Source organism: Dromaius novaehollandiae, chromosome 2, assembly GCF_036370855.1.
Source record: "Dromaius novaehollandiae isolate bDroNov1 chromosome 2, bDroNov1.hap1, whole genome shotgun sequence".
In the NCBI taxonomy this organism is placed as follows: domain Eukaryota; kingdom Metazoa; phylum Chordata; class Aves; order Casuariiformes; family Dromaiidae; genus Dromaius; species Dromaius novaehollandiae.
The window spans coordinates 70,677,106-70,694,873 of NC_088099.1; the positions used below are offsets into that span (position 1 = coordinate 70,677,106).

Genomic DNA, 17,768 nt, shown 5'->3' on the forward strand with positions numbered 1-17,768 from the left:
CGCGCGGCTACATCTTCCGCTGCTTGTGCCGAGGGTTGGTCTTGCAGCACACGTAAAGCCGGCCCCGCCGGCGCACAATGAAGCAGTCCTTGCAGCGCCTCTTCAGCGACGTTTTCGTCTTCAGCCCCGCCAGGGGCAGCACGGCGGGCAGCGGCGGGCCGGCGAGCAGGGCCCGCGCCGCGGCGGCAGCGGCCGCCCAGCTCCACACCGGCGAGCAGAGGGGCGAGCGGAGCGGCCGGGTGGCGGCAGCAGCAGCGACTCGCGCCAGGAGAGACAGCATGTTCCACGCCTGTAAGGGGACACGAGAGGACTGAGGGTGCCGTGCTGTGCCGTGCCGTGCCGTGCCGTGCCGTGCCGCCGCCGCCCCCTCCCCCCGAGCGGCGCGCGCCGCACGGCACCGAACCAGACCCCGGACCACTAACCAACACCTCACGCTCCTCCGTCCGTTAACGGCCGCAGCGCATGACCCCTATACCCAGGTCCGTCACCCCGCGCAGGCGCGCGGCTCGCTCCGAAGCAGGGGGCGAGGCCTGTTGGAAGGGCGGGTTAGCGGGTGCGCATGCGCGCTCCCGTCCGCGCGGCGTCACGTGGTTGCCTCGAGATGGCGGCGCCCTGGGCGACCTTCCGCTGTTTGCTGCTGTTGAGCCGCGCGGAGTTGCCGCGCCTGGTAGCTGCTGCCGCCGGCTCCTCTCGGCTTTACGGTGTGCGGGCGTCCGGTACGGGCGAGTTGGTGACGCACACAGGGCAGGTGAGGGCTGCGGCAGGAGAAGGAGGTGGCCGCCGTGCCTCGGAAGCGGTTGGGACCTCAGGGCGGTCGTCGAGCTACCTCCGCTGGCGGTGGGTGCCGGGGCGCGTTGTGGAGGGGGGCTTGTCCCGTTCCTTGTCCTCCCCGCTGGTCGAGAGGCGGAAGCTCCTGCTCCGGGAGACGCGGAAACGACACAAAGCTGCTTTCATCAGGCCCCGGTTAAGGTGTTTCGTTGCTCCCAAGTTAGAGGCTGACAAGGACACTCCTTTCCTGTTTTGAATTTCGGCTTTCGTTCAGCTGTAGTGTTTAGTGTTTGCAGCTTTTCGTTCTCATTCACGACGCTCTTTGGACGGGCGTTTTTGCCTGAAATCTTATGTGTGTTTCCCAGCTAAGGTGATCTGTGTTATAAAAAGCTACCTGCTTTGTAGGCGTTATCCTGTCTGTGTTCTTCATGACTGCAGCAAACTACTACTTTCCATATGTATGTCGTCCAGCTCTGTGTTTGCTTTACTTTAAATATAAATTCTAAATTTTCATGACTTTATAGTATATTGGTTTTGATTACAATTGAATTATTATGAGAATATTTCCAGGAAAGCTACTAAGTTTAAGTGATGGTTAAGTCTTGAGACAAATGGGTGTAAATTCATGAAAGATGGAGAAAACTTTTAGAAGGTAAGTATTTACAGTTTTCTGAACTGAGTATCTAGACAGGATTTCTTATTTTTTCCAGAAAGCAAGTTTATAACAAAATGAAGTGTTTCTTTAGCTAACACACTTATACTGTGGAATTTAATGCTGTTGAATAATGTGGAGATAAAAGGTATGTACGGTTTCAAAAAGAGACTGTTTATTAAGAATGGCATCTTTAGTAGTTGCCAAATATCTGAATGCAACATTTGACAGAGCTGAAAAGTTGACAGATAGGAGAGTACCTTTTGAAAAGGATGATTCTCTACTTTCCATATCCTGGATCTGTTAGATTGTATGACAGTTCTCATGTTTGTATTTTGTCTGTGTGGCAGTTTCTATTTGCTGATGTTGGATCAGCTGAGCTGTCTACTGTAAGGTGCAGTATATGCCAGCAGAGAATGTTTTTTTCCTGCTGTTATAGCTGTATTAATTCCCTAAACAGGAGAAAAATTTTCTGTTGGTTGTAGCCGTGTGTGCATCAGGAGCTTCTTTTCATCTAGAGATCTTGTCACAGAGATCTCTTCATCTCCTTCGTTGATACTGCTGTGTTTTTAGCAGGCTAAATTCTTCATTCTTAGAGCACAGTGTTTTATAAAGAATAAGCTTTCTATTGTACCTTGGGAAAACAGAATTGCATGAATATGACTGCTAATATCCCACAGGTAATAGGCACATTTGGGCATAAATCCTCTAAGTTTCTAACATTGTCTTCATAAGGCTTTTTTTTTCTTTTTTAAGATTTTGTATTTTAGTAATGGTCTGTCCTCATACACTTTTAAAATATACCTTTGCAATTTTGTTGTGCTTAGAAGCCAGGATTTAAAGTTAACTTGAGGAGATGGGAGACTGTCCAAGAAAACAATGATTTTTGAAAATGCTTATGCTGACATAGTGGGCAAACGACTTAGTACAGCTTAATGCTTCCAGGGTGACACTGTGGCATAGAGAAACATTGCATTTAAGGTAGAAACCAAGGATTAAAGGCTAGAAGGCAACTTTGATTTATGTATTCATCATTGATTTTAAAGCATAGCCAGCAGTTTTGTTATTCCCACTTAAGGCTTGAAGCATAAAATAGGTTGTGAAGTGTGTGTGTGTAGTTTCTTTTTTTTTTTTTTTCCTTTTCCTTTTAAGAAGTGTAGGGCAAAATGCTGTGCAGCGAGGGACCTGAAAGTCTTGATCTACTTTGCTTTTCTGAAAGAAGTTTGAGATGCAGTTTGATGCTTCAGCCTTCAAGGGGGAAAATTTTAAACAGTGATGATTCTTCAGTGAAATCTGTGGGTGGAAGCTACATTCAAACCAGAAAATGGAGCATAAGCTATTAATAGTATCTTCCTTCCCAGAGGTCTAAATTATCTTCATATTCTCTCTTAATGTCTTATAGAAGCTTAATTATAGCCTAAACATTGAAAGCACAATGTGTGCGGTCCTGATATGTCTTTTTTCTGTCTTACATCTTATGTAAGTGCCTTCTAACTTCATTTTACCTGTTCTTTAATGTAAAAACTGAGCATTGGAACTAGGGACAGTTGGGTAATATTTTGTGGAGACGTGAACGAGTCACAACTGACTGGAGCTAATGTTGGAGTGCTACTTTTGTGGTTACTTGACTCAAACATAAACAAATGAAACTTAAACTTTCTAGTTTAGTTCACCTTCCAGATGGCAGCGTGGGATCAGGGAACTTAAAACCAGTAAATCTGTTTTCTTCTGTGGTGACAGCTAAGGCTTCTGTTTACTAGTTTAACACCCCTCCCCACCCCTTTGCTTCCTGCTTTCTTACCTCATAGATATCATCATCATGTGCAAGAGAAATGAAAGTTTTCCTATGGAGTACCTATTTACAAGATGATGATGATATTTGAAACTAAGGAAATGATTTAGATCTATTTTTTTCCTATCATCTGGTCTTGATAGCACTCTAAGCCCTTTTGTTCTTTTTTTAGTCATTGCTTTTTAAATAAAATGAAACTTATTTTGTATTTCAGGTATATGATGAAGAGGATTATAGAAGAATTAGATTTGTTGGACGACAAAAGGAGGTAACTCGTTCTGCTTTCCCTTGGGGAAAGAGGAATGGTTTTCATTTTTATGCTTGATATTGATGTCTTTTGATATTGTCATCAAAATAAAAAAAAAAGCCGGATTAGAGGTTTTGCTGTTTATTTGTTTTTAGTTTGTTTTTAGTTTTTTCATAAAGTGAAAATTCTTTCACGACCGCATATAATAACTTCTGTGTACTCTCCTACTTCTGTTTGCTCTTTGATGATCTTGGTTATAAGGCAGCTTCTTCTGACAGAAAACAAAGGTTAAAGTAGTTTGGTAGACTTTAAGAGTAAAACTGGAAAATGATGATTGAGGCATGCAGAGGTTTATAGGTTTTTAAAGTGTTGTGGAGTTGGGCCTGGAAGAGCTAATGCTACGTCTAAAACCTCAAATTGCGGTATATTTTCATTGTTTCTCTCCTTTGAGCTACAAAGGTAAGAAGGCTGTCTAGATGTACTCTGTTAAAAAGAGTGGTGTGAAAATTAAGGTCAAGACTTTGTCTTACAGACGTAAGTGTTTGAGATAAGAAATCTAGTAACCTTGATTATGTAAGTACACGCCTGCTGCTCAAATTGGTAGCATTTTTTCATTTCAGTAAACCTCGCATACAGTGACTTACTGTAACTTTCAGCTGGAAGGACATCCATAAATAGAGAAGGGGAAAGGAAAATTTTGAATATCATTTTAAGTATTTAATAGTAGCTACCCAGAAAATGAAATGCAGACAGTAGAACTCATGTATGATTTTAGCATACTTAGCATATCTTATTGCTAAGTAAAGTGCTGAGGATGCCAGTAACATTTTTATTTTTTTTTTAATTTGTTTTTTACATACATATTATAATACTTCTTGAATAATGGTCACGTACTGTCTGTGACTTGTGCTAGAAACTAAGATTCAAGTTAAACCATAGTGCTGTTATGGCTGTGCTTACTTGCATAACTATCCAGTAACACTAGTTCTGTTGAGTACAAGAGTTTTGGGGGGCAGGGAGGGGAAGAAACCCAAAAGACCCCCAGTCTTCCCTCTGGTTAAGAAAGATGTCATTTAAAGATGACTTAATTCAAAAATTAAAGCTATAATAGTGCTGTATTATTGCTTAATGTAAAGGTCTGACAATGCTTCTCTACAGTTATGGAGAGAATACGTTCATGTCCATTTGATGATTATTTCAGTTTAGTTTAAAGGGTTTTATTTTTTTCTTCTCAAAGTTGCAGTAATTAGGATTTAGAGAAAAAAAATCTGGTTTACAGCAAAGAATGACTAAAAATCACTTTCACGATTTGTCTGCTAGATCTAAAAGTCTTGAGCATGGTAGAAAGGAAAAAATAGTGTAGAATGTTAGTATAAATATTCTCTTTGTTATTTTTTAAAAAAGTATTTTGGTAAACATTTAACCCCCACTGTTAATGTTTAAACACTGTGTACTTGAAAATGCAGCATTTTTAAACTGAATTTCAAATTCATCCAAATGTTTTTAATAGGATAAAATAAATAAAGGTGCATCATTTTCCCTTTTCAGATATACAAATATGAACTGTGTTAAACTGTGTGCTTTTTTGAAGACGTTTATTATGAAGATTGTATTTAATTTCAAAGAGCATGCCTTAATAGTTGTGAACCAATAAAAATTCATCAAAAACTTAATTCTGTTTTATATTTGTATTTCATTTAAATGAAATGCTGTATTGCTTGATTGTTGTCTAAAGTTGAATATTTCAAACTTTTTCTTCTAATTTTAGATAAATATTTTTTGGTTTTCCAACCTGGGAGCTAAGTGAGTTAGTGGTTAAAACTGAGATAAGCTAGACAGACCTCTCCAGAGATGAGTCCCTCTGACCTAGTTAGTATCTTGACCTTTGTGTCCCTCTTCCAGTAATTAAGCAACGATAGTCTAGGGGGTAGTCTTGGGGTAGTGGAAAGCACACAGCATGGATGGAGAGTAATTAGATAAATGCACAGATTCATGTATTCAGGTCATTTATGTGAAGAAGCAACTTAATTTTACAAACACATAATTATTTGAAAGTATTATGTCATTTAACTTAAGCTGTAAAATCATTAGCTACCCTTTTAAAAAGTTAGTAGAATGATTTTAAACATGTCTCAGTTACTTAAAGTGATAAGATATTAGGATTCTTCTTAAATGAATTTGTTGTAGATTTGGGTGTGATGGTACACTAGCCTCTAAAAGAGTAGCAAAGTTATCAAGATTTGCTATCCATTTAAAGTTGCTAACCCCCTCGCCCCCGCCGCCCCAGCTCTCTGCAAGGGAAATTCCTTCACAGATTGCTCTGAAAACTCTGGGCTTACTTGACACCCGTTAGGTGCTTACGCGTAGGCTGTGGAAGTTGCAGACATATGAGCATCTTAAATTTGAGCTACTCTGTGTTCTGGTTTAACAAAACATTTTAGGCATGTATTTAGTGCCATCTGTGTTCAGAAAAAGTACATAATTAAATGTTTTGCTGAATCATGGATCTACATATCTGTTTAAATGTGCATTTTGAAGCTTAATTTGCCTCTGCATATTTAAACACTTGATCTTTACACAAACTGCCTCAGAGATTTCTATGAGGGCACTTCATTTTTCAGAGGCTGGGAAACATTTGCTGAAACAGTGATATGATTTAACAAATACAGAATAAGATTTAGCGTATTCTGATATAATGCAACCTCAAAAGCAGAGTTTAACAACGTCAATTTCAACCAAATATACTACTGTAAAGTTGGCTAGTGAGCCTGTTGCTACCAGATAGCAGTGGAGTGGGTATGTGAAATTGGAAGTCCTTCAGCATTCAGTTCTAATAATCAAACAGTGTGGATCCATTAGGGATCTGCTGGCTTGTGGGAGAGAAATGAAGGTTATTATTTTAACTAAATTGCGTTTCCCACCATCTTGAGTATCTGGTTAGCCTCTTAGTGTTATGCTAGAAGCATGTGTATTTGTGTGTGTGTGTATGTAATAGAAGCATTAAGCATAAGATGTGATAGGTTTTAATGCAGTTGCATATAAATATTCCCTTTCTAAATTACACTGAACTAATTATATTCATTTTGAGTTTTAATATTGCTTACTTTACAACGTAGCATTGTGGCTTTCATAAGGTATGTAACCCGTGCTATATGGCAAAGATAGGAATTCTAAATGGGAAATAATTAAATGAAAATGACACTTACACTGTTTCAGAGCCCTGTGGTATGCCTCAGTAGTTTACTTCAGGGAGGATAGTGCTAATTTACACCTGAGAAAGTAAGTCTTTCCCAAATGCAACACTTGTTTCTGTGTCACTTCTGTAACTTTGCAGGAAAAGCTCTTTGGCCCTAGTTTTTCTTAGGGTATATGTCACTCTACTGTGCCTTCATTAACAACTATTTTTGGATTTTTTTTTGATTGCCCCTAAGTTTTGAGTTCAGCTCAATTTTTATTTCCCCAGCACAAAATAAGCTTTAAGTCTGTTAAGCAAGGTTTAATGCCAGGTTTTTAGTTATGAAATTGGAACACCTACATGTTAAATACTAAAACAGTCCTAAACTGTGCTTAGCAATGGAATAAATTTCTAGTCTTTGCCTTTATGTAGGAGTTCCCCAAATGTATCTCAGCTGCTAGTATTAGATTTTATAACGGTATCTGTAGTCTGAAAGTTGCCTTGGTGTTAAAGCTAGCCTATGAAGTTGGTGACTGTCCTTTCTTGGTTACTTCTTCCCTTTTTCTTCAGTGTGCCCTTCTTAGCCAAACTTAACTACTTAGCTAACAAATACAGCCTTCATTACTTACTCCTTTCGGGAATACAGTCTTTGGACGCAGTGTCGCTGGTAGCAAAGCCTAGGTCTTCACCTTGGTTCTGCACAGAGCCTCCCTGAGCAATTGCTGTGCCCAGTAGGCAGAGATCCTGATTATGGGGATATTGTTGCCCCAGTTTTGCCAGTCTAATTGTTTGGATAATGGAATCCGTGTGTTCTAACTGAAATCATTGTTCTCTACACTGCACATTTGAATGCTCAAAATCCAGAACTGGGAGATTAATGATCTCTGGCAACAGCCTAAGACAAGGAGCTATGAGAAAACCAAGAATGGTAGCTATTAAACTATATCTGCTGCAGCCAGAATAGTGTAATCTTGTCCTTGTATAATCCTTAAAATACCACAGAAACTAGTACTACACGGCAGTTTCCGCTTCAGCTCTACCCTTCCTGTTGTGCCAATACAGCAATTGGAGCCATGAAATGAACCTGACATCAGAGCTGATCTAGTTTAAATATAACTTTTTTCTTTCTCTCTGGATTTTTGGAGTTGGGTCATTTCCAGGTTTGATTTGTATTGCTCAGTCTCACAGATGATGTAGTGGCACAGGCAAGTAGGTAGAAACAAGCAGCAGTGGGATTGTCAAGCTGGCACTGCTGCCAGAAAAAAAATTGCTCATTGAATTATGCATTGGGGAAGGAGTGTTCTGTTTGGATGTGCTTAGGAAAAAAAGCTCCTTCCACATGAACTCCTACTGTACTTTACTTGAAGGGATGTGATGTATGGAAGTGAACCTCTTCCCCACTTTTTTCTCACAGTTTTTTTCTCATGATGATTTAGTCTTTCTCTAGCACATTTTCTCTGCAAATTCCTGGAGTCTTGTTTTGTAGGCTGACCCATAAACAAGTTGCAGTTGAACATCAGATGAGAGGTACTTGCTTGCCCCTCTTCCCACACACATTTTTGTGATTAAGAAGTAGGACTGGATTTGGAAGAGTGGAGCTCTTGCTGATCTTGAAGCAGCAATGCATCGAGGTGTTATCTCTTTTCTTTAGCATAAAAGGAAGGAAGCAAAATTTTCACTGTTAAGAAAAATAGCGGTAAAAATCCTTGCACATTGACTGAGATTGCATATGCCTTGTGCACATAGGCCCTAAGTCTGTTTGTTTCAAAACTGAAAGTTAACAAAATGTTCACTACTATTTTTAGTTGTCAACTTTAGGTAAAGAAAATCCTTGTGTTAACAAAATTAATTTTTCCAGTGCTGTACCAAAATTGCAAATTTGGGTAGACTTCATCGGAGGCTTGGAGAAAGAATCTGAAGTTATTGTGTATTAGAACTATGTAAAATAACCACTGTAGTCCTTAGGGATTCATTTAATGGACACTTAGTTATCTTATACTTTTTTCTAAGAGTCTAGTCTTCAGTCGAGTACTGGCATCTTTATGAGCCGTATGCATAGAGCAGCAGATAGTGCCTTCTTTGGATTTGTATAATATTTTATATTCTTGTATATATAAAACTGCCTTTGAAATTAGCTGGCCCTTCCTGGAGAATGTTTACATGGTGGGGAGTGGTGGTGTAGAAATGATTGCTTGGTGCTAGCTCTGAGCTAGCTGGAAGAAGATGACATAAATGAGTGAGGAAAACACTGTGGCTGAGTCAGTGGGTTCTGCTTACATGCAAGTTACGCTACAACAGGCCTAGTACTGTCCAGAAGGGGTTATGTTTGTCAGTCCACATAGACAAGCATTAGTAAAAAGTCCCAGTGTCAATGACATGGTGTTCAGGAAGTGTGTGTAGTATGGATTTATAGATTGGCATAATGATGTTTATGGGTTCGTTTTCTTTTTTTCTGTCTTTGAACAATTTACCTTTTTATCTGTTGTTATGCACCAAATTTATGTTTTTTTGAGATTTATGTGCTGTGATGGAATTAGGTGCATGCTGAGAGGCTCTAAATTACCTGACCTTACTTGTCCCACTATTATTTTGAGTTTATCAGCAGGGATTCTTTTGCAATTTTATCACCTAGTCATTAAGGTACAATACAGAGGCAGTGTTCATTAAATATCTTCTCTTCTAGGTTGCTTGTTCCTGCTCACCTCTTTGCTGAAACTGCTTAGGTTACGTTGTAAACCTGACCACTAATGTGGCCTGTCTTTCAGGCCAGGGGGAATATTTTTGCAGAGTTTAACACAATGGGTTCACTGATCTGCTTTATAGCACAGCCCTAAGAGCGATTACAACTGCAGAGGGGAGGGGAAGAAACATACGCAGGAATTTCTTAATACAGCTGTACTGGAACTGCTTGGGGAGACAGTAAACAGCAATTGCTTTCTGTTTGAGCAGGGAAGATATCTCAAGAGCTTTCTTTTTCTCTTACAGGTGAACAGGAATTTTGCAATTGATTTAATAGCAGAGCAGCCTGTGAGTGAAGTTGAAAGCAGAGTGATATCATGTGATGGTGGTGGTGGAGCTTTGGGACATCCTAAAGTATACATAAACTTGGTAATACCTTTGTTCCTCATATAGAAAGTTTTGCCTTCTAATTTTCATTTGCAAGATCATCTACTTTTTGACATGTTAGTTTAATGAAGTAAAAAGGTTTAACCACCTGAGATACTTTTTGATGCATAATACAGTATGAAGATTTCTACCCAGAAGAGTTAGATGGCTTCCACTGAAGTTACCAGGATTTTTTTTGCACTTGATTTGGATTTGTTTGACAGGTCAATCAGATTTTAGGGAAAAGGAAATGAACTAGGAAATAATATGTTAGAAAAAGCTGTGCCTTGTAAGTAAAAATAATATGCTTGCTGTGTTTTGAGATGCTTACTCTGAATATCTAAATGCCACTATGTAAACTGAGGATACATTTGAAATTTTCTTAGGAATATGTGTTTTGGTTTTGAATTCTGCTTTTTTTTTTTTCTTTTTTTAAAGTGCATTTGTGTAGGGAACTCTTTCAGTCTTTGGGAATCTTTGGTAGTTCTGAAGATTGAAAGCTTCCATCATGGTCAGAGAATTGTTGAATAAATGTCTCAGTATTTTCCGATTTATCCTGACAGTAATGATACAGTTTTCAGTGCATTTATGGAGAGTAAGAATATTGTAGCTACTGATGATTTTGATAGAATCAACAGTGGCCTGCTCTGTTCTCTGTTCTCAGGTAGACCCTGAGTGCATATGACAGTTAAAATCTTTGCTTGCTCACCTCAGCTTTGATATTTGCTTAATATGCAAAGGAATTGTGGGGGAGAAGTGGTGTCCTTTAGTGTCACTGTTGTTGCAACTCCAAACTATCATCACGAACACTTCTGTTTTGAAAGAAGTAAATACTTTGTAATGATTTAATTTATATTCTTCAAAGTCAAACAGTCTGGGTTTACTTTGTAAAACTCAGGAAGCTTGTATCCGTTAGTCCTTGGAAGTTAACTTTTAAGGCTCGCTGCTGATCTGTTGAATTGACGTTGTTTCCTTTGGCTTGTGCTGTGCACTTCATGAGGAATGCTGTAGTTTTTGTGACTTTTAAGATCTTTTTGTGTTAAAGATCAAGTTATAAGATGTCTGTGGTAAGGTTCTTGAATTCTAATGTCTGTAAACACAGAGAATAATACTATATCTACTTTTTTGTGCTAGTCCTAATGATTTAAGTCCAGACTTGGATAAGGGGTAGTCTTGATTTTTTTCAATTCTAATCCTGTATTAAGGAAGGGAAAGCATAAGTTCACTTAATTTAATGACTGTGAATAGTCATGTTGCTAAATCATAGAAGATCTCATAGATCTCATACCTAGCTTTCTTGTCTTTTTGTCATATTAAGATGGACTACGACAACGGCTTGCAGTCAGTCACACTTCTAAATTTAAAAAAAAGAAAAATTACCCTTTGGAGAGAAGAAGAAAATTTTATACTGTAGTATCTGCTACAGTAGTATTCTCCAAACCTTTTCTTTGGGATTTTCTCTCAGAACCCTCCTGAATTTTCCTCCTTTCTGGAGCTAACTGTCAGTTTATGTTACTGGCTGAAAATCCTGCCTGGATATAACTTGAAAATGCCAAGTCCTGTTTTGTATTAAAATAATTATGAAATGATCCTTTCAGAACATTGAAACAGATGTACCTGAACTGACTTAAGATGTCTAGCTTGGTAAGAGGGTCCTTTACAGCTGGAAAGAAATCATTTAGTTCAATTTTGAAATTATGTTAAAGGATGGTAGAAGCAAAAAGGGAAACTGCATATGATAGACAAGTCAAGCATGAACCTCATACTGTCTTTGCTTCCAGTGTTTCAAGTAAGATTCTGCTCTGTGCTTCAGCTATATTGAGCCTTTTTAAGATGGCACACGTAAATAAAGGAAACTTTGTAATTTTTAAAAGCTGTCTTCAGTATAAAATGAAACCGGCCATTCTTGTACTCTTATTTTTTTGCAGGACAAAGATACAAAAACCGGAACATGTGGCTACTGTGGACTTCAGTTTAAACAGAAACATCACTGAAAGATCATCCCTGCACGCTTCTTGATTTCTGTTGAGATGTTAACATTTAACTATAAATAAACAATATATTTAAAAGCCCAAGGTTAGCCATTGTGTTTAACTTAACTATGGAAAGTCCAGTCTATACATTTCTAAAGCCTAGCTTGTAAAGTATTTATGGGCTGAATGGTATCAAAATGTCTGCTTTGTACTTAATATGGTTTTCATGGAACAAATGTCTCATGCTGCTACTCTGTTTTTTTGGCAGACTTCTTGTGGGCTTGGAGTGACATTTGTCTGCAGCATCACTTTGGTTTGTAATAGGGTGGATTTGTATTCTTTTCAATGCTGAGTTAGATGTGAATGTTTGCTGGGGATTGATTATACTAGATGCTTGCCTTTTGACATTGTTCTACAGTGTTAATTTGTTCATTGCTTGGTATCTATATCTAGATTCAAAAACGGAAAGAAAGATGATGTGATAGTCAGCATTGCAGTACTTACGGTTGTGTTTCCCAGAAGCAAAACTGTCATCCCTGAATTAATTAGCTACACTTCCTATACCATACAAAAAAAATACAGTGACTCAGAATGGGACTCAGTGAGCAGGGGAGCTACCAAAGCTGATGCACATGAAGAGTGAGGACAGAGGCATTTGTTCTCCAGCAGAAAGAATTAAAGTGTAGATGTCTGATTCATCTTGAGATTCATGGCCTTGAAACCTCTTTTGGAATTAGTCTTGTAAGACTCGGGAAAGTAAGGATCATTCATTATAGGTAACCTCTTTTGCTCTTCTAATACAGATAGTCTGACAACTAGAGCATCCACCTGTGTGTAACACCACCTAGCCTGTATAAAGCTGGTTGAAGGACATCATCTACCTTCTTGCTTAATTTCACTTATGTAATCACAATATAAGCATGGCTCTCAATCAGGACATGGGTATGGAAGAGGAGGTTCTCGGCTTTGGTCTTTGCTCCAGAGGGAGCTTTAATCTGTTGTCAGTAAGTGCTTTTTTAAGCAGTAATGATGGTACCTTGTCTAAGGCAATAATTACTGCTTGGCTGAAGTTTAACAGGGCAAGATTCTAAACTTGCTGTATATATTGCTTTAGTTAAATTGATTTAACTGTATCAAACTGAACCAAATTAGGTGTGCTTATAGCTACTTAATTTTCTTGTGTAAATTTATAGGTGAAGTTGAACTAAAATAATCAGGCTTAAAGCAAGGTCTGAACTATCTGTAGAAGCTGTGTGTTTTGAGGCTGTTGCTGCAATTGCTCATGTGCATGTACACTCCTCCTCCTTTTTTTCATTCATTCCACTCTCTGTGAGAGACTAACCTCTCTATCTGTTCTCCTATTTCTTCCTTCCATCTGGTTTCTCCTTTCCATTTCTGCTGGCCTTCAATTCATTCTTTGAAATGATCTAGGATTAAGAAGTAGTATGAGTTATGCATTGTAAATTCAGTTTAGGTTACTGAGCACTGACGTTTCTGTGAACCGGCATCTGATTCATGCTAGATGACTGTTATGATCATAGTACAAAATAATTACTTGAACTTGCAGTTTCTATCTTTAAACATAAAGTTGTTCACTCAGGAGTCTTGACTTTCTACCAGTTTGCATAGCATCTTAGCTGACACTGTTCTCTCACAGTGTTACTATCTCTGCAAAGAGGCCAGAAACATGTAAGTAGTCACATGTTGTCATCTTCTTTGGTCCTTTAATTTTCTTATAAATAATACATCTGCTTGGATCACTGCTGCTCATAATAAATTAACAATATTTAAATTAGTGCTGCATCTGTTGAAGACCCTGTCAAATCCCACCCCACTCGTCTCAGCTGTGGAATGCTGTTCTTGGATATTCTCTCTGAAGTACTTGTGATATGTAGAGCTGTTGACACTGGTGAAGCAAAGATGGTTTCTCTACTTCATTGTTTGGTGATCTTCATAGGAAAACTCTAGACATGGCTACTTACTGTTTCCTGTGTGCTAAGCTCATATGCTTAACTGTGGTGGCTGTGTATCTGAAGCTTTGCCTGAAAGGACTTTGAGCCACACCATCCACATACCTGTGGAAAAGCCGATGCTGATCTGTAGGAAAAAGAAGTGAGGAAAGCAGAAGCTCTTATTGTGGTTGTCACAAGCAAAGATATGTGAAAATAGGTGTATGAACACATCCATTCCTAGAACTCATAAGTATCAAAGCAGCATTACAGTCAACAAATTCAGACTGGAAAGTGATATGGAATAAAATTTTCAGGCTTAGATACTATCAGTTACTCCGTTTTTCACAATCATTTGTGCCAGGCTGGGACCATAGTCTTACTCCAGTTACTGAAGTAAAACCTGTAGGTTATACTCAGTCATGGTGGAAATACGAAGTATTCTACGTGCGTGTGTAGTTAGTCTTAACAACTGTGTCTTGTCCTCTGTCTTCACCAAAAAAAAAAAAAAAAAGGCTATCTGATTTTAATAACTGCTTTGTTAAGGCTTTGCTTGGTGAAAACCATAATGTATTTAAACTTCCAAAACATATATATATATTATCTATCCTTTTCCCCATATCATTTAGTAGTTCTCTATTAACTAATAAAAATAAAATGAATCTGCAAGCCAAATCTTTTTACTCACAAGAGCACAAAGCATGAGCATGTCTACCTATGGCGTAATATGCAAGTGCACCTTCTTAAAGCCTGTTTCAATCATATGGCATCTAAATGTGCTCTGATAGTTGCTTTTGTGGCAGGGTCTTCAAAATCAGGAGACAGTGTCTCTCTTTTGTACACTCTGACCTGCCACTAATGCTTTAACCTTTTCTATAGTATTATCACAAGTATTGAATAAAATACAACATACTCTAATAACAATAGCAATGTTTGGTTCTCTGATGTCTACACTGCCAGCATTCTTTGGTGTGTTCTCCACCATCAGCCTATGTTGATTGAGAGTAATTAAATCTTTCTGTGGTGTTCTCTGAGTATGTAGCCTAAACTTAAAGCCATTTAAGATTTTTTTTTCTGGCCATATAAGTTCTTCAAAACTTGGCCTTCTATAGAAAATGTCAGTTGCAAGAAAATGTTGAGTAGGGTGGTCCTTCATATCCAGGAAGTAATTGTTGATGAAGGGAAGGAAGAAAAAACTGATTAAGTAGTTGATTAGAATTAGGCAAGTACTTTAATCTTTAGACTGTGGAGTGCTTTCTGGAAGCTTTCCCACTTTACAAATAAAAAAACCCCCTATTTCTCAGGTGGTAGCTGTGAAAGGAAATCTGAAATGTGATTGAAATACTAAAAATGGATCTGTAAATGAGTTGGGGTACCAGTGACTGTTGTGGATCCCTAAACTGTGATACAGAATGAGATTACTAGCCTTTAAACACCTCTTTCTTATCTTTAGCGGAGAAGGTTAGGTTATATTAAGAAACTTTGAGGCAACATTATGATAGTAGTTCTAAATCTTACTCTATTAAGTAACATTGTCCTGAATTCTGTGACCTGAAACATTAGGGAAAGGGAACTCATTTTTGGTGCTTTTTGGTAAACAACTATAAGAGTTTCATAAGTGCTTTGAGCGGGCAGTGAGACTGAAAAAAGTGTGTGTTTGGCGACCTATGAGTAAATATGGGATGCACATCAGGTATGTATCAAGGATGGATATTTTGGTTAATATAAGTTTGCCTTTAAGTTATCCCTGTTGTGTAATGAAGGCACAAGGGCAGTACAGCAGTGTGATTGAGGAGTGGGATCCATCTGACATAACTGTAATCTGGAGTACTTGGGCTGGGGAAGCTGGACACCAAAAATGAAAGTATATCACAGAGAAAAAGGTTTTCTTCAAAAAGCATATTGTGTTTGACAGTGATCCCACTGCTGTCCAGTGCACCACAGCCCCTTGGGGAAGAAAGGTGGCATGGACAGATTTACAAGGAGGCATTGTAAGGGCTGAAGTTGCCATGGGTGGCAGACAGTTTCTAGCAGTTGTCCTCTTGATTGGCTCCAGAGCTGTAATCTCATTGGCTGCAGCCTCCTGCAAAAGCCCCCTGTGGAGCAGCACATCTGGAGTGAGACCTGGACCTGCTCTGAGGTTGCCTTGTTTGTGCCAATCCTGAAAAACAAGCCGAGTGATGTGCAGAGGAGGGATGCAGGGGCTAATGCTTGTGTATACTGTCATATTAGGCATTCACAGCTATGAGGATCGGAAATGAACCTACTGCCTGTATACCCCTAGGAGAAGATTCTTGCCAAATATCATTGATGTGTTAATTGATTTCTAAACTTTAAGTTTATTTTGATCCTTGTTTCTTCTGCACAGATAAATTTCTAGGGACTTGTGTGTGTGTGAGGGGGTGTTTCTTGGACTCAAGTGCCTATGAGTCAGATCTGATGAACTCTGATACTTTCAAATTAGGTAACAATTTTCCTAAATTCCTGGGTGGGAGTTGAAGTTGGCCCTATTTATATTTTAGGGAAGAAAGGCAGGCAGGGCGCTTGAGTTTTTAGGAAGGAACAGTATTTGTGCTGGATGTTTTTACTCCCAGCAGCCCTTGGCAGAAAGACTGCTGACGTTATCTGTACAGATAGGGTGCGTTGTGATGTCCAGACTTGTGGCTCTCCAGTTATTAAGACTAGAGGTCAAGCCAGAACATGTTCTTGGATTTATTTTGCTTGGCGTGTGCTCCTAGATCACCTTCTGGTAACCAAAGAAAAGAAGTGTAGAATCAGGAGAAAGAATGGGACTAAGGTACAACTGGGTCTTGCAATGATACGGGGTCCAGGCAAGGCTTTGACACACAACCTGACTTTGGAGTTTGGGAAAGTTCCCAAGCAACATGGCTGAGATGTATCCGTACAGGACTGGTTCCTAGATCAAAGCAATTGCTAATGGCAACATAGGCAGAAATGGCAGTGATTTGTCTGCATGTAATAAAGCTGTGCCAATGAAATACTGTTCAGCTTATTTTTATGTGACCGGGGGAAAGGGTGGATAGTGAGGTGGCAAAGTTTCCTAATCAATTTATTTGTGATGGTAAAGAGGAAGTTAGACTGCGATGAATTACCAAAGGAGTTACCATAAAGAATTACCATAAAACTGGGCAAAAACCGAAACAAAACAGAAAACAAACAAAAAAACAGCAAAGGAAATGTGACATAAATAAACATTGTGATGCATGTAAGTAAACACAGTCTTAGCTTCACACATAAAATTCATCTTTGAGCTGAATCACACCAAAGTGAGACCTTAGGACTCAGTGTTTCCATATTATTATTAGGTATATCTCAACATTATTATGTATATCTCAGTATTTCCATATTATTAGTATTTCCATAAAAAACATCAGCTCAAAGCTCAGCAGTCAAAAAAGCAAATCTATATTAGGAATTATTAGGAAAGGATTTGAGAGTGAAACAGAAAACAGTTTGCTTAAACTAATTGTTTGTCCCCACCTTGTATTTTCTGTACAGTTCTGGTCCTCCTATTTCAAAAAAGATGAATTAGAATGGGAAAAGGCTTAGAAAAGGGGGAAAAAAGATAAGGGTATTGGCAGCTTTTGTACAGGAAAGGACTGAGTAGAATGGGACTCTTTAGTCTCCTGGAGTTATGATAGAGATATACAAAATCTTGAACGGTATGGAAAAGTGGGATCAGGATTAATTTTAAAGGCCAAACTCTAAATCCTTGCCTAAATCTGATTCTTTTGGGAGAATTTAGTCAGATTAAAAAAAAAATTTTGGTAAGGAAATTTTACTTGATTGCTCTAGAGGCAGGACTGATCGAGGACACGCTGAGTAAAAACTTATGCCCCTGTTCAGAGGATAGCTAAAAGAGCTATAAATGAGCAGTACATATATTGTGAAAGGCTGAAGGAAAATCAAGAAAATAAAAAGGGAAACAGGAGACCTATAATGAGCATCAATAAGGCAAATAAGAACAATTGAAATATTTTAGGATTGGAAAGAATGCCAACAGAAGAATTAGTTTATTGCGGGAGGGATGTGGTAATATTGTCAGTAGTGATCTAAAAAGACAGAAGAATTGAAAGATGTATCTGT

The 17,768-nt window shown here is 38.7% G+C and overlaps 1 protein-coding gene across 3 annotated transcripts; it reads left to right on the forward strand.

Annotated features, from left to right (window-relative positions):
• Positions 1-378: 378 nt before the first annotated feature.
• Positions 379-11,814, forward strand: NDUFS6 (NADH:ubiquinone oxidoreductase subunit S6). Of its 3 annotated transcripts, none has more exons than XM_064506745.1 (4): positions 379-837; positions 3,427-3,480; positions 9,620-9,742; positions 11,668-11,814. In XM_064506745.1, exons 1-4 carry the CDS (start codon positions 463-465, stop codon positions 11,731-11,733), a joined length of 618 nt encoding a protein of 205 aa, XP_064362815.1. In that variant the 5' UTR covers positions 379-462; the 3' UTR covers positions 11,734-11,814. The 3 variants fall into 3 exon arrangements, with proteins under 3 accessions (XP_064362815.1, XP_064362816.1, XP_025949668.2); XM_026093883.2 differs by having other exon boundaries at positions 541-748; XM_064506746.1 differs by lacking the exons at positions 9,620-9,742; positions 11,668-11,814 and adding an exon at positions 5,008-5,132 and having other exon boundaries at positions 513-837.
• Positions 11,815-17,768: the final 5,954 nt, after the last annotated feature.